This window comes from Saccopteryx leptura, chromosome 6 (assembly GCF_036850995.1).
Source record: "Saccopteryx leptura isolate mSacLep1 chromosome 6, mSacLep1_pri_phased_curated, whole genome shotgun sequence".
Taxonomy (NCBI): domain Eukaryota; kingdom Metazoa; phylum Chordata; class Mammalia; order Chiroptera; family Emballonuridae; genus Saccopteryx; species Saccopteryx leptura.
Genome location: NC_089508.1, coordinates 27702093 through 27716576, shown reverse-complemented (window position 1 = coordinate 27716576; position 14484 = coordinate 27702093). Strand labels below are relative to the sequence as shown.

The following is a 14484-nucleotide window of genomic DNA, read 5'->3' as shown; positions in this document are numbered from 1 at the left end:
AATAATAATAATAATAAAATAAAATAAAATAAAAAAGAAAGAGGGATAGATAGGGACAGACAGACAGGAACAGAAGAGATGAGAAGCATCAATCATCAGATTTTCGTTGCTACACCGTAGTTGTTCATTGATTGCTTTCTCATATATGCGTTGACCCTGGGGCTACAGCAGACTGAGTAACCCCTTGCTCAAACCAGTGACCTTGGGTCCAAGCTGGTCAGCTCTGCTCAAACCAGATGAGCCCATGCTCACACTGGCGACCCCCCGAGGGTCTCGAACCTGAGTCCTCAGCATCCCAGGCCACACTGTATCCATTGCGCCACCACCAGGTCAGGCAGTTTTCTGGGTTTTTGAGCTTAGTCTGAAATTAGTACTTTGTAATCAACATACACATTTAAATTAAAGTGAAAAGAAATGCCTCCATTTCACTTTCAATTACTTTTCTATTGCCTTATAGAGAAATGGATGATTCTTTAAACCTTTACAATGCATTTGAAATGTACAAAAATAAAGACTAGAAAATACAAACATAAAATTAACACTCTCTGGATAGCTCAGTTGATTAGAACATGGTCCTGAAGCACAGAGGTTGCTGGTTTGATCCCTGGTCAGGGCACATACAGGAACAGATGTTCCTGTCTCGCTCTTGCTCTCTCCCTTCCCTCTGTTCTGATTCCACACTGGCTTCTTTCAGTTTATTCTGTTGCCTCTTCACATTTCGTCAGGTGTTTGACAGTTTCTTCCAATTCCCAGCACCGGTGCTGCAGCTCCAGCCTTATTCTCCGATCTGTCTCGAGCTCCATCTCCTGCTGCTTGTTCCGCGCCGGGGTGTCACACTGGTTCTTGGCCAGCAGCTGCTTCTCCTTCTGTATTATTTGTCCTAGTTGACACGTAGAACTTAATTTGGGCCTTTTGCATCTTTATCGTCTCTTTGCTACTGTCCAGTAGCTTTTTGAGCTCTTTAAGTTTCTGCCGTAGCTCTCGGTTGGCATGGGATACTTCCGCCAAACTGAAGTTGACTTCATCAAGGGATTTCTTCAGCTCAGCTCTTTCCCGTTGTGTTGCTTTTTATAGTCACTGTCTCAGTTTGAAACTGTTTTAGAGCTTCTGTCTCTTCAGCATGCAGCTTTGCTTCCAATTTACATTTCTCAGTCATCAAGTCTGTGACGGCTCTCCAATTTTGTCGCTCAAGTTCTTTGATTTCCAATTTCTCTTGGACACAGTCTGGCTTTGTTTGCCAATGAATATCTGTTTGGAGAGCTGGGTTTCGAACCTGGGTCCTCCACGTCCCAGTCCAACACTCTATCCACTGTGCCACTGCCTGGTCACGTTGGGTAAAGTAATCTTGGATGTAGGTCCTTGTATTTTTATCACTTTGAATAGTTCTTGCCACTCCTTTCTGGCTTGCTAAGTTTCTATTGAAAAGTCAGCTGCCAGGTAGCTCAGTTGGTTCAAACATTGTCCTGATATTCTTAGGTTGCGGGTTCAGTCCCTGATCAGGGCACGTATAAGAATCAACCAATCAATATATAAGTAAGTGAAACAACAACTGATGTTTCTTTTTCTCTAAAATTAGTAAATAAAATTTTAAAAAGAAGAGTAAAATGAGCTGACAGTCTTATAAGAGCTCTCTTGTAGGTGACTAACTTCTTTCTCTTGTGGCTAAGATTCTCTCTGTCTTTAAACTTTTGCATTTTAATTATGATGTTTCTAAGTGTGGGTCTCTTTGGGTTCATCTTGTCTGGGACTCTCTGTGCTGCCTGGACTTGTATGTCTGTTTCCTTCACTAGGTTGCAGAAGTTTTCTGTCATTATTTTTTCAAATAGGTTATCAATTCTTTGATCTCTCTCTTCTCCTTCCAGTACCCCTATGATGCAAATGTTAGTACGCTTGAAGTTGTCCCAGAGGCTCCTTATAGTATCATCATTTTTTTGGATTCTGATTGGGTAGTTTTTACTTCCTTATCTTTCAGATCTCTTATTTCTCAGCTTGGCGTACTCTACGGTTAAGTCCCTGTAAATTATTCTTCATTTGTTCAACATTTGTTGAAGTTCTCACTAAGTTCATCTACTCTTAAGTTCACTGTGCATCCTTGTAAGCAGTGTTTTGAACTCTGCATTTGGTAGATTGTCTCCATTTTTAGTTCTTTTTCTGGAGTTTTGTTATGTGCTTTCATTTGCAACCTGTTTCTTTGTCTCCTCATTTTGGCAGCCTGCCTGTGTTTGTTTCTGTGTATTAGGTAAAGCTGCTGTGTCTCTCAGGCTCGGTAGAGTGGCCTAATGTAGTAGGTGTCCTGTAAGGCCCAGTGGCCTCCGCCATCATCCAAGCCGGGCACTCAAGTTGCATCTCCCATTTGGGCTATGTACACTCTCTTCCTGTAGTTGACCCTTGATTACTGTTGGCACGTCATTGGGAGGGATTTGCCCCCAGGATGATCAACTGTATGGACTGGCTGTGATTACTGACTACAGTGGAGGACTCACCCCACAGAGTAGGACTTATTTCATTGGGGCTCTGGTGCCTGCTGAGTTTGTTCCTATAAGATGTTGCTTATGAGGTGGTTGAGTGGTGATGCTTTGATGTCGTCTGAGACTGCCCCACTGTGTGCACTGGCACTGGGGTCCTTGGTACAGGCCAAGGTCAGCTGCTGCCTGTGTTCTGCCTGGGGCCACCCAACATGAGCTACAAAGTGCTCTACAGGTGGCTGCTACTTTTGTTGGTCTTGGAGGTACCCAGGAGAGGCCAAGCTGTGAACCAAGGCAGCTGCTGCTAGTGGTGGACCTAGACCAATTAGTGGGAGGTACAGGAAATGCTGAGGCCAGATGCTGCTTGTTTGAGAGATGTTAGGAAAATTTAAAGCATGAGCCAAAATGGGTCTTTCACATGGAAAAGCCACTGGAAACAGTTTGGGTAGATTCACAAGTTGGGTGGGGTGTGATCTCAGGGACTCACCAGGGTCAAGTGAACAAACAGTCTAAGCCAGGTTGATGGATACTCAGATATGGTGCCCGCCTGCTGACTCTGTGGGGGGAGGGCGCATGAAAGGAACAGTGATCTCTGCCAGCACTTCTGTCTGGGAGAAAGCTGCTGCTCCAGCTCTTCTTGCCTTGATGCCAGGCAATTAAGTTACTCCTCACATGTCCCTGGTGCCTTTCAAGCTGCTGCCGCAGCACTGCAGCTCAGAGGGGCGAGTCAAAAGTATAATAAGTACGTGCACAGGCCCTTTAGGGGGAGCTGCAGGGACTCCAGCAGCCCTTCAACTCTCTCAGCCTCAATCCCCAGAAGTTATGAGGACTTCTCGTTCTGGCACTGGAACCCTGGGCTGGGGGGCCTGCTGTGGGCTGGGGCTCTGCTCCTCAGAGGGTACCTCTGCCACCAGGTTATTCCTCCTGATTTTAATCTGCCACACATGGGAGTGGGACCAGCTGGTTCGTGCCTCTGCCCTTCCTACCAGTCTCAGTGTGGCTTTTTGAATTTCCTACTTGTAAGACTTCCATTCAGCCAGATTTCAGGTGGTTTTGAATGATGGTTCTGTAATTGTAATTTTATGTCATTGTGGGAGGAGCCAGTACCATGTTCATGCTGCTATCTTGACCAGAAGTTGTTGTTTTTTTAAAATTCTGCATTTCATAAACTATTTTTCTTTTTTTTTTAAGATTTTATTTATTGATTTTACAGAGAGAGGACGGTGGGGGTGAGATGGGGCGAGAAGTATAGTTGCTTCTCTTTAGTTGTTCATTGCTTGCTTATTGTATGTGCCTTGACCAGGCAACCCCAGAGTTTCGAACCAGCGACCTCAGCGTTCCAGGTCAATGCTCTATCCACTGTGCCACCACAGGTCAGGCTCTCCTTGTTTCTTTTTTTTTTTTTTCTTTTCATTTTTCCGAAGCTGGAAACGGGGAGGCAGTCAGACAGACTCCCGCATGCGCCCGACCGGGATCCACCCAGCATGCCCACCAGGGGGCGATGTTCTGGCCCTCTGGGGCGTTGCTCTGTTGCATCCAGAGCCATTCTAGTGCCTGAGGCAGAGGCCACAGAGCCATCCCCAGCGCCCGGGCCATCTTTGATCCAATGGAGCCTCGGCTGCGGGATGGGAAGAGAGAGACAGAGAGGAAGGAGAGGGGGAGGGGTGGAGAAGCAGATGGGCGCTTCTCCTGTGTGCCCTGGCCGGGAATTGAACCCAGGACTCCTGCACGCCAGGCCGACACTCTACCGCTGAGCCAACCGGCCAGGGCCTCTCCTTGTTTCTTGATGTCTTATAATTACTGGTAGTAGCGGCCCTCTTAGCGTAGCAGGCAACCCGTCAGTCTCATAATCACTGGTAGTTCTCAGAGAAATGTAAAGTGATTTTTATTTTCTTTGTCCATTGTGTACAAAATTCATATTCAGTTCCACTCAAAAATATTTGAATGTTTCTATACATCCTTTGCATGGAATGAAACCCAAATCCCATGCCATTAGAAAATAGAAGATAGGGTATATTAAGTTCAGACTATCCTCTCAAATTATTAACTCATCCTTTACTGCTGCAAATTTAGCTGATATTAAATGCCTTTAATTTATGCTTCTTGGATTAGATCTTTAACCTACTTGTAATGGATTCTCTCTGTGCTCCTGGTTTAAAGCATTATGCCATTTTAGTGGATCATTTCAATTTCTTCTATTCTTATAAAAAATAAATTTCTTCTATTCTTGTAATGATGGTATAACTCTGGGATCTGTTCAGTACTTTAACATTTCCACAAGAAATTTGATTTTAGTCTGCTAAGAAATTTAACTTGTCTGTGTTCCCTAATTCTAAGTTTGTGGCTCTATTACCTGATCGGACCTTGAAAGGTTTTGTGTTTTCTGTTAATAGGAGTTTGTTTCTTTAAATCAGATTCAACCTTTGCACTATCAACATTTGGGCTCGATGTTGTAGGGGGGCTGTCCTGTGTGTTGTGTTTAGTAGAATTTCTGTCTAATACTTACTAGATGCCACTAGAACCTGCGTACCAATTGTAATAACCAAAAATGTCTTCATACATTGCCAGCTGTCCCCTGGGACAGAGGAGTTGAAACAGATTCACCCTAGTTAAGAACCAATGCTTGGTACCAACATTCCTTTTGTCCAGGGTCCATTTGTTTTCACTCTGTAGTTATATACCACCTGAGTTGTTATATGAGAGAATGTGATGTATTTAATAATCATGGATGGAAGGAAATGGTCATTGGTGGTTTTCTTTTTTGTAATGCTCATTTTAATGTTTCTCACATCAAATTAGAAAATCAGGGCTGGAAGATTCAACTTATTTTTTCAGCTGGATCTCAACTTTTATTTCTTAGCATTTTGTTTATTGGACAGTGATTAACCTACCTCTCTCTATCAACAGAATCGAAGTTAATGATTGGTTTTGCTTTGTCTCTAAAGTTTAACATTTTAAGTATAAATGTTAAGTATAAAAGTAGAAAATGGATCGTCATTTTTAAAGTGTTTATTATCCAGTAATGCACAGGATTTTGCAGACTATAGCTGTCATTTAATACAGAAAAATAATGTGTAAAATTCAGCAATCATATATATATATGAAAGTTAGCTGGTGTAGACACCAATTTTGGATGTGATCAGAAGAATGTCTGGTTACAGGATCCATCCCACAAATAGAGGTGGGATAAGAGAGACACTTAAATATGGTTCCTGCTTGGAAAGAGACATTTTGACTTGAATAGGTGCTTCTTCTGTTATCTTTTACGAGTGGCTTGAAGTAGAATGAGGAAGAATAAGAAATGAATCTTAACTGTTGACTTATTCTAAGAAGTGGTGATATGTAAATAGAGCTGAAGGTAGTTTATCTTTGTGACCCAGAATCTTCCTCCTGGATTTTTCTTAGAACTAAATGGGAAAAGTTAGGGGTAGAAAGGTTGGATTTAATCATTAACTGAAAAAATTTAGGGTGTCAAGGATTGATCACAAGTAGCTAGTGTCTCTCTAAATGCAGTCTGACTGTTAGTCACAAAGACTTTATATTGTAAGTAGTGGTAAAGGGAGAAAACTAACTGCTAAACGGAAAGCTATTCTTTACCAGAAATTAATGCCTTTGGTATACATTTTCTTTATTGGGCTGCACAATGTGTCTACAAATAAATATAAAGCAAGATTTAGTGTAGCAGAGTTGGTGCTTCTGACACAGCTAACTTGACCATATTCCTTTATCTTCACTCCAGCATGAGATTTTTTTTAAAACATAAAAATAGGTGCAATAAAAAAATTTAAGGGTATGTTTTTTTTAAATCACTTAACTTTAGAAATCTCACTTCTATATCTCTGTTCCTGCCTTTTTATAAACTAGTGACTACAAAGGAAGAAAACTGAAAGGAAAAATTAGACTGAGTCTTACCTTTTTCTGACCTAAGATAAATTTTCACTTGACACTTGGAGAAGTCATAACCGGATTCTAGTTAATTCCCATATTGGGCAGATTAGAGAAGAACCAGCTAACCAAATTATGATCTAGCAAATTTAACAAGGGGGTGGGGGAGAGTAAACTATTTTTCAGTAGGTTTGCACTTTAAAATTATGAACCAGATGTTGGTTGAAAGTACTCCCAAAGGGCTGATGAGTAAATACCTTGCCTGCGTGTGGATACCAGAGAATCACACCTTACTCTTGCTTGTTGTAAGCGCATCTGAGCAATAGTTGTCTGTTGACGTAATCAGAGTCAGGATTTCCCTATTTCCCTACTTGGTGTCACCTTCCATGTCTGCTACACTGACAGTCATCCCGGGGGGGGGGGGGGGGGGGGGTCAAGTAGAATTCTACTCAGAAACTTTCTGAGTTATCTTTCCCACATCTAGATTTTAAGATTTTATTTAGATGTTGGCTAAATGAAGTTGTAACGAATGTTAGGAGGGTGGGAAGTTACATACTTGCTTCTTTGATCAGCAGGGTATTTTATTTAGATGTTGGCTAAATGAAGTTGTAACGAATGTTAGGAGGGTGGGAAGTTACATACTTGCTTCTTTGATCAGCAGGGTATTTTATTTAGATGTTGGCTAAATGAAGTTGTAACGAATGTTAGGAGGGTGGGAAGTTACATACTTGCTTCTTTGATCAGCAGGGTACCTGCCTCTGAGGTGCTATTGCCTAGAGCAGGGGTCGGGAACCTATGGCTCATGAGCCAGATGTGGCTTTTTTGATGGCTGCATCTGGCTCGCAGACAAATCTTTCATTAAAAAAATGTTAATAATATAAAACATTCTCATGTATTATAATCCATTCTTTTCCTACCGCTCATGTTCATGGTTGCGGGTGGCTGGAGCCAATCACAGCTGTCCTCCAGGACAACACCAAATTTTTATTGGATAATGAGTAAAGTACACGGGTCGTTGTATGGCTCTCACGGAATTACATTTTAAAATATGTGGCGTTCATGGCTCTCTCAGCCAGAAAGGTTCCCGACCCCTGGCCTAGAGGGATCAATCCCATCAAAGACTGGGGAGTTGGTAGCCCCAAGGATTATACATATTTCCAGCTACTTTTCCCAGGGTCTTAGTCATGATCATGAGCATCATTCCAGAACCTTTGGCCTCTAGAACCAACTCCATTTTGAAGAACATTTTAACATCTATTAACATCTATTAATACTTTGGTAATAATTTTTATATGCAGGAATTTTTGTAGCATGACTTTATGACTAAACTTATTGTGTTAAATTATTTAGAAATGTTGAGTTTCTGAATGTTATTTTGTGAGACTTGTTTAAGAATAGTAATAAATTGTGTTATTTTATAAAAAAAAACTATCTTGTACCTTATTTGGTTACATGACCATTAAATTAGTTTTAGCTAATGTAGTATATTGTGTGAACTCTGAATAATATTCAGTTCCAAAGAAATTCAGTCTTTGGATAACATTCCATAGCTTTGTATGTGTGTGTGAACAAGAGAAGAAAGAGAGAGAGACTGGCTGACTTCTTTATCTCAACCCCCCAGTTGTTCACTGCCAATGATAATTCTCCCCGGTTTGTAGGTCTTCCCCAGTTCTCTGGGCATCATTTCAAAATGATTAGGATCCTGCAAAGAATGCTTATACTACAGCAAATTACTACTGCACATCACCATTCCTCGTCCTCTTAGTTCCAGAAATGTATCAAGTTAAGGTTGGCTGATAGGCCCTTGATTTCTGGTCTGGAATAACCTGATGTTGACCAGATGCTTTTGATACACAAGCAAACAATAGCAATAACATTACATTTTCCCAGCACATGTTCTGTGCTATCAGCCAAATGTTTTTGTTTTTTTTTTATGGAAAGATATCATTCTCATGGCTGAATGACATTTTTTTTTTTTCATTTTTCCGAAGCTGGAAACGGGGAGGCAGTCAGACAGACTCCCGCATGCGCCCGACCAGGATCCACCCGGCATGCCCACCAGGGGGTGATGTTCTGCCCCTCAGGGGCATCGCTCTGTTGCATCCAGAGACATTTTAGCGCCTGAGGCAAGGGGCCACAGAGCCATCCCCAGCTCCTGGGCCATCTTTGCTCCAATGGAGCCTCCGCTGCGGGAGGGGAAGAGAGACAGAGAGGAAGGAGAGGGGGAGGGGTGGAGAAGCAGATGGGCGCTTCTGTGTGCCCTGGCCAGGAATTGAACCCGGGACTCCTGCACGCCAGGCCGACGCTCTAGCGCTGAGCCAACCGGCCAGGGCCCAAATGTTATTTTGGTCACATTATGGGACCTGTAGTGCAGTTTCTACTTCATTATTCCATAATTCTTTGGTTATGAGGATATGTTTCTTGCTGCTGTCCTGCTTTAAAAAGCAGAAAGAGGCCCTGCAGAAAGGTTGGCTCAGCAGTAGAGCATCGGCCTGGCGTGCGGGGGACTCGGGTTCAATTCCCGGCCAGGGCACATAGGAGAAGCGCCCATTTGCTTCTCCACCCCCCCCTTCCTCTCTGTCTCTCCCTTCTCCTCCCGCAGCCGAAGCTCCATTGGAGCAAAGATGGCCCGGGCGCTGGGAATGGCTCCTTGGCCTCTGCCCCAGGCGCTAGAGTGGCTCTGGTTGCAGCAGAGCGACGCCCCGGAGGGGCAGAGCATCGCCCCCTGGTGGGCGTGCCGGGTGGATCCCTGTCGGGCGCATGCGGGAGTCTGACTGTCTCTCCCCGTTTTCCAGCTTCAGAAAAATACAAAAAAAAAAAAAAAAAGGCAGAAAGAGGCCCTGGCCGGTTGGTTCAGTGGTAGAGCATCAGCCTGGCGTGTGGAAGTCCTGGGTTCGATTCCCGGCCAGGGCACACAGGAAAGGCGCCCATCTGCTTCTCCACCCCTACCCCTCTCCTTCCTCTCTGTTTCTCTTCCCCTCCTGCAGCCAGGGTTCCATTGGAGCAAAGATGGCCGGGGCACTGGAGATGGCTCTGTGGCCTCTGCCTCTGGTGCTAGACTGGCTCTGGTCGCAACAGAGCCTCGCCCCAGATGGGCGGAGCATTGCCCCCTGGTGGGCATGCGGGGGGGGGGGGGGGGTGGATCCGGGTCCAGCGCATGCGGGAGTCTGTCTGACTGCCTCCCCGTTTCCAGCTTTGGAAAAATACAAAAAAAAAAAAAAAAAAAAAAGGGCAGATTTATATTTGAGCCTATAAAGAGAAAACCTTAATTTGGATCATAGTTTATTATTTTTAGTTGTTTTCTAGAATAAATGGACATCTAGAATCCTGACATTGTTTTATGCCATAGATTATATTAAATATATGTATATGTAAATGTACACAATTGTTATATATAACAAAAGAATCCTGGGTGGTGACCCTCCCTCCTAAAATGCAGTCAACTCTGCACCTATAAAAAGAAGGTATAACCCACCCAGGTTGATAGCTTGGTTGGTTAGGGCATCATCCAGAAGCGCAGAGGTTGCTAGTTCGATCCCGTTGGGGCACATACAGGAACAGATCGATGTTCCTGTCTTTCTTCCTCCCTTCCTCTTTGCTAAAAATCAATTTTAAAAAATAAAAAAGGTATATTCCTATGTGCATGCATATACAAATGACCATAACATGTTGGGTGAAAAATGAACCTACTGTTTTTATGTGTATGTCTGTAGAGTGGGAGTTTGTACATACATGTGGTGGCTGGCTGGTGTGTACGTGTGGAGAAATAGGGATGTATGGGGTGCGAGGCTGGCACAGTGTATGTGTGTTGTGGGAGGAGGGAGTATGTTTACAATGGAGTGTTGTGGGGAAGGTGAGAGGGAATGTGTGAAGATAGAATTGTGAAAAGTCAGGAGTGTGTATGGGGGGGGGAATGGACAGGGAAACCATGAATCGGGGAGGGGGGAACGAGGACATGTCTGTAGGAAAAGTGAGGTTGTGCATTTCTGTGTGGGGGTCAAATATGTGGAGATGTTTGTTGAAAGAAGTGTGAGGGAAGAACAGATGTGAAATGAGAAGTGACATGAGTGTATAGAAAAATCTGTTAGAACATACAGCTTTTAGAATTACAAATTTTGTTATGATTGTCACAATAGGTTGGGTATAATTTTAAAGTCTTGTTTCAAGGGGAAGTCTCCCAGGAACACTGTTTATATAATCACTTCTGGATTTACTAGGATCTCAAAAGATAAGACAGCTTCAATCTCTGAATCTCTGCAGCCAAATAAACGTTTTAAAACCATATTTCCTTTTATAGCCTCTTGATATAAAATGGCTGCTGTAAAACTGAAGCATTCATGTGACGCAGGTTTGAATTCTTCCTGTAGCAAAACACACAAGTTTAACTAAAAGGAACTTCAAAGGGGAGGAACATTGCTAATAACCTCCTAAAACTTAGGTCAGGATTTCCTAAAATTTTATAGTGAGTTAATATTTACTTCTACCTATTTAGCCTCCTAGCAGAAAATACGCAAAAACTGAGTCCATTAAAAGTACTGCAATTTAAACTTATACAGTATGCTATAAAGCTTAGAGAGGAAATAATTGAAAGCTCTGGCCTGGTACATCAATTGGTTAGAGCGTGATCTCAAAAAGCCAAGGTTTGATCCCCAGTCAGGGTGCAGAAGGAGCAACCAATGAAAGCATAAATAAGTGGAACAAATCAATTAAAAACATAACCTAGTTTTGGTTTGATTTTTTTTTTTTTTGGTGACATAGTGAAGTCTGAGAAAGATACATATCTTAATTACACTGAAATTTTTTATACATGTCAGAAAAATGAGAAGACTGGAATTTTTAAAATTTTATTTGTATACATGTATTTGGTAACTTCAAATTTAGAACACTTAGAATCAGCATGAATAAAGAGAACTATTCAATGACAAAGATCTGAAATGGGGAAATGGGATACTCTAACTGGTTCGTATTAACCTCCCCTGTATGATTTATATCTGTATCTTGTATAGTGAAAAATTCCAATTAACACAGTTCTGTATTGTAATATTTTTCTGACAGTCTCAGAATACTTTTCAACTAAACTGATCCAGATGTTTACAGATGAAAAATGAGAAATTTGCACTGTGAAGTTTAATCACTAATATCTAATTCACATTTTTTCAATATAAGCTGATCCAGATGTTTACAGATGAAAAATGAGAAATTTGCACTGTGAGGTTGAATCACTAATATCTAATTCACATTTTTTCAATATAAATCACAATTTACAGTAAACACAAAAACTATTCACATTATTAGTAATAACAGTTCATATTTTTACTGAACACTTCTTATGTTAGCCAGGCTCTGAACATGCAATGTCACATTTAAGTACCTCGACGAGAGAAGTGTCACAAGTTCACGTCTTCACAACTGATGATAATGCCACGATGACAGCTTGCATTGAGCACCTGTGTCCAAGCCTTGACTTCGCATTTTAGCTAGCAGACTCACTTGTAGCAGCTCGGGGTGCTCGCTTGCAGGATTTTACTAATGTTACATGAATACGCAGTCCCAACTTTCCCCCAGAAAACAGGATTTTATAAGAGACACAACTATAAGACAGCATAGGGCAATGAAAGAAGCTGTTGTTTAGGTCTGCACTAAAGCTCCATTTCCCAGAACTCAGAAGTGCCCCTCCAGGCCTAACTGGAGAAGGGCAGCCTCAGCCTCTTCCTCCTCTTCCTTGGCCTCTTCCTCGCGGATCTGCACCAGCAACTGAAAGAGGTTGGGTGCCGGCCCTTCCGCAGCCCCGGTCAGCCATAGCTGCCTTCGGATGGCCCCGCTGTGGCTGGCTCCAGCAATGACCTGCTCCAGGCGGGCCTGGTTCACGTTATCTTTATCTATGGCCCCCTTCTCCACCACCTTCTGTAACAGAGGCTCCAGACGAAGGACATACGCCGATAACTTTTCTCCTGGGTTCTGATAAGTGTTCAGAAATCTGACCTGCGCATCCCTAGAACTCTCGACGCTGCCAAACACCTGCTCAAGCGCCTTCAGGCATTCGGCGGTAGTTATCGCGGGGTTGTTCGTCTTGAGGATGCGGATGACGTCAGCGGCAGGGCCTCTAAGACTCTCCATCAATCGCCGCCTCTTTTCTACATCAGATACCTGCCACTCCTCTATGACCTCATTAGTGTGCTCCAGCCAGGAATCAAAAGTCTCCTCCCCAGGCCCGGGGATGTCCCTCCCCGAGAACAGGGTCAGCTTCTTGTACCATATGGACTCAACAAGAGGCTGAATAACATTATCCAAAATATAATTTAGCATCTCCGCTGGCATATCTGGGCCTGGAGCCGGGTTGGGGTTCTGAAACCCAAGGACACGGGCAACATCTTGCACGGTCCACCCCTCTCTTGCTAGGAAGAGGTGCAACCTTTCTAAAAATTCAGCATCGGAAGTCGGGGGCTTAAAGACTACTTTCCAGACCCCTCCTTTACCTGGCATCTCCCTGGGGATGGCCGCGTAATCCACAGCGCCAGTGAGCTCTAACAAGGCTGCTTTCGCATTCTCCTCCCTCCAGAACATTCTCCCAAGCACTCGATAAGGTACCTGAGGCATCGCTGCCTGGAGGGTCTCTTCGATTTCAGCCTCATCACAGTTCACCGGGATCCCCCAGACCAGCAGGGCTCTCTGGGCGTTCACATCCATCCCCCTGCACCAGTCTTCCAACAGTGTCATCGCCATTTTCCCAACTACTAACAGCTCAATTCTACAAATACGGATTCGAGTGCGACTCCCTGTGCTCTAGGGCTCAGGACTACAGCAGGCACTCACCCCCAAAATATGCCCGAGGGAGGCAAGCTTCACGCAACCAGGATTAACAAATGACACCAGAGTCCCGCAGTCGTCCCTTCGCTGCTTTCCAAAATCAGTCCCCTCGGCTCGTCCTGGGAGCGCAGCCTCGGGTAGACTCAGTCATGCGGCAGCGGCCATCTTGCGTCTCAGGTGGGGGGCCGCGGCCGGGGTCCTCCTCGCGGTGCAGGAGGCCTGGCGCAAGGACGGGTGGCGAAGGCAGGAGCCGCCGGGGTACGGTCGCGGGGCGTGGCCGCCTCCTCTCCTCTCCCCGGCGGGCCGCTGGGCAGTCGCTGCTCCGGGAGTCGACCCGGCGTTCGCGGTCGGAGCCGGGCCTTCGGGCGGCCGAGGAGCCGCTGCTCAGCAGGCGAGGGCTGTGCCGCCCCTGGAGGGAGAGACAGTCTGTCCTGAGGTCTCGGTAGCGGCGGCAGGGTCAGCCCGCGAGTAGCTTCTTCTTGGGTGCAGGGAGCCTTCTGGGCGGCGAGGACGGCCGAGGCCGGAGGCGCAGGCGGTGGGCTGCGAGGGGCTGCGAGGGGCTGCGAGGGGCTGCGAGGGGCTGCGGCGGGCAGCGGCGGGCTGGCGCACCACGGCTACGGTGCGCTCAGACCTGCAACCCGCGGACGAGTTAACTGCCGCAGTGGAGAGGCGGGGTCGGCACCGCGGGTGGCTTCTGCGCGCCCCGCCTCCGCGGCGCCGTGGGCGTCAATGTAGTCATGGCAACGGTGGCCTAGCCGACGCGAGATCCGTGTATTAGGCAGCCCGCGGGTTGGAATGGTTGCCATGGTGCCAGCCAGGGGCTCAGAGCACAGGTTTCTCTGATGGCGCATTTTATTTTCCAGTTGTTTTTTTTTTTTTTTTAAAACAAAGCACCGTGTTTAAAAGATTATATATTTCTGCAGTGAATTTAAGATGTTAGTGTTGAAAATGCGTCCGTCAAGACAGATTAGGCTACTCAGGTCGCTGGTTCAACTTGAAAACACTCTTTTCAGCCACGCGGCTTCCCTGTGCCACCTGATCACATTCTGTACCCTTCCTATTTCAACCCAGTGAAACTAAAATGTTGGAAGTGCGTCATTTACATATTTTGGTGTGAGCCAGTGAATTGAGACTTCTCTAAAATTTTGTAAAACGATCTATATATTCAGTAATCGGTATAGCCAGGCAAACACTAGTGTGTTAACTTTTCCTCTCCTAGCATCATTGACAATGGGCTAATACACCAGAATCCTTGCAGTTCATGTCGAGTAATCGCCTGCAAGCAAAACAAAGGCCTACTTACGTCAATTCCAGATGGTGACAATCT

The 14484-nt window shown here is 44.8% G+C and overlaps 2 protein-coding genes across 2 annotated transcripts in view; both read right to left on the bottom strand.

The window, feature by feature from the left end:
* Positions 1–4199: 4199 nt before the first annotated feature.
* Positions 4200–14484, bottom strand: part of FAM161B (FAM161 centrosomal protein B) — a 224201-nt gene continuing 213916 nt past the window's right edge. The window contains exon 10 of the transcript XR_010746302.1: positions 4200–4237. The gene's annotated coding sequence lies outside the window, so the exon portion shown is untranslated. The remainder of the gene's footprint in view (positions 4238–14484) is intronic.
* Positions 11179–13832, bottom strand: PNMA1 (PNMA family member 1). Its single transcript, XM_066342648.1, has one exon. It carries the CDS (start codon positions 13071–13073, stop codon positions 12012–12014), a length of 1062 nt encoding a protein of 353 aa, XP_066198745.1. The 5' UTR covers positions 13074–13832; the 3' UTR covers positions 11179–12011.

Coding starts and splice junctions, on each gene's coding strand:
- PNMA1 (XM_066342648.1), bottom strand. CDS start 13,073: ATGGCGATGACACTGTTGGAAGACTGGTGCAGGGGGATGGATGTGAAC.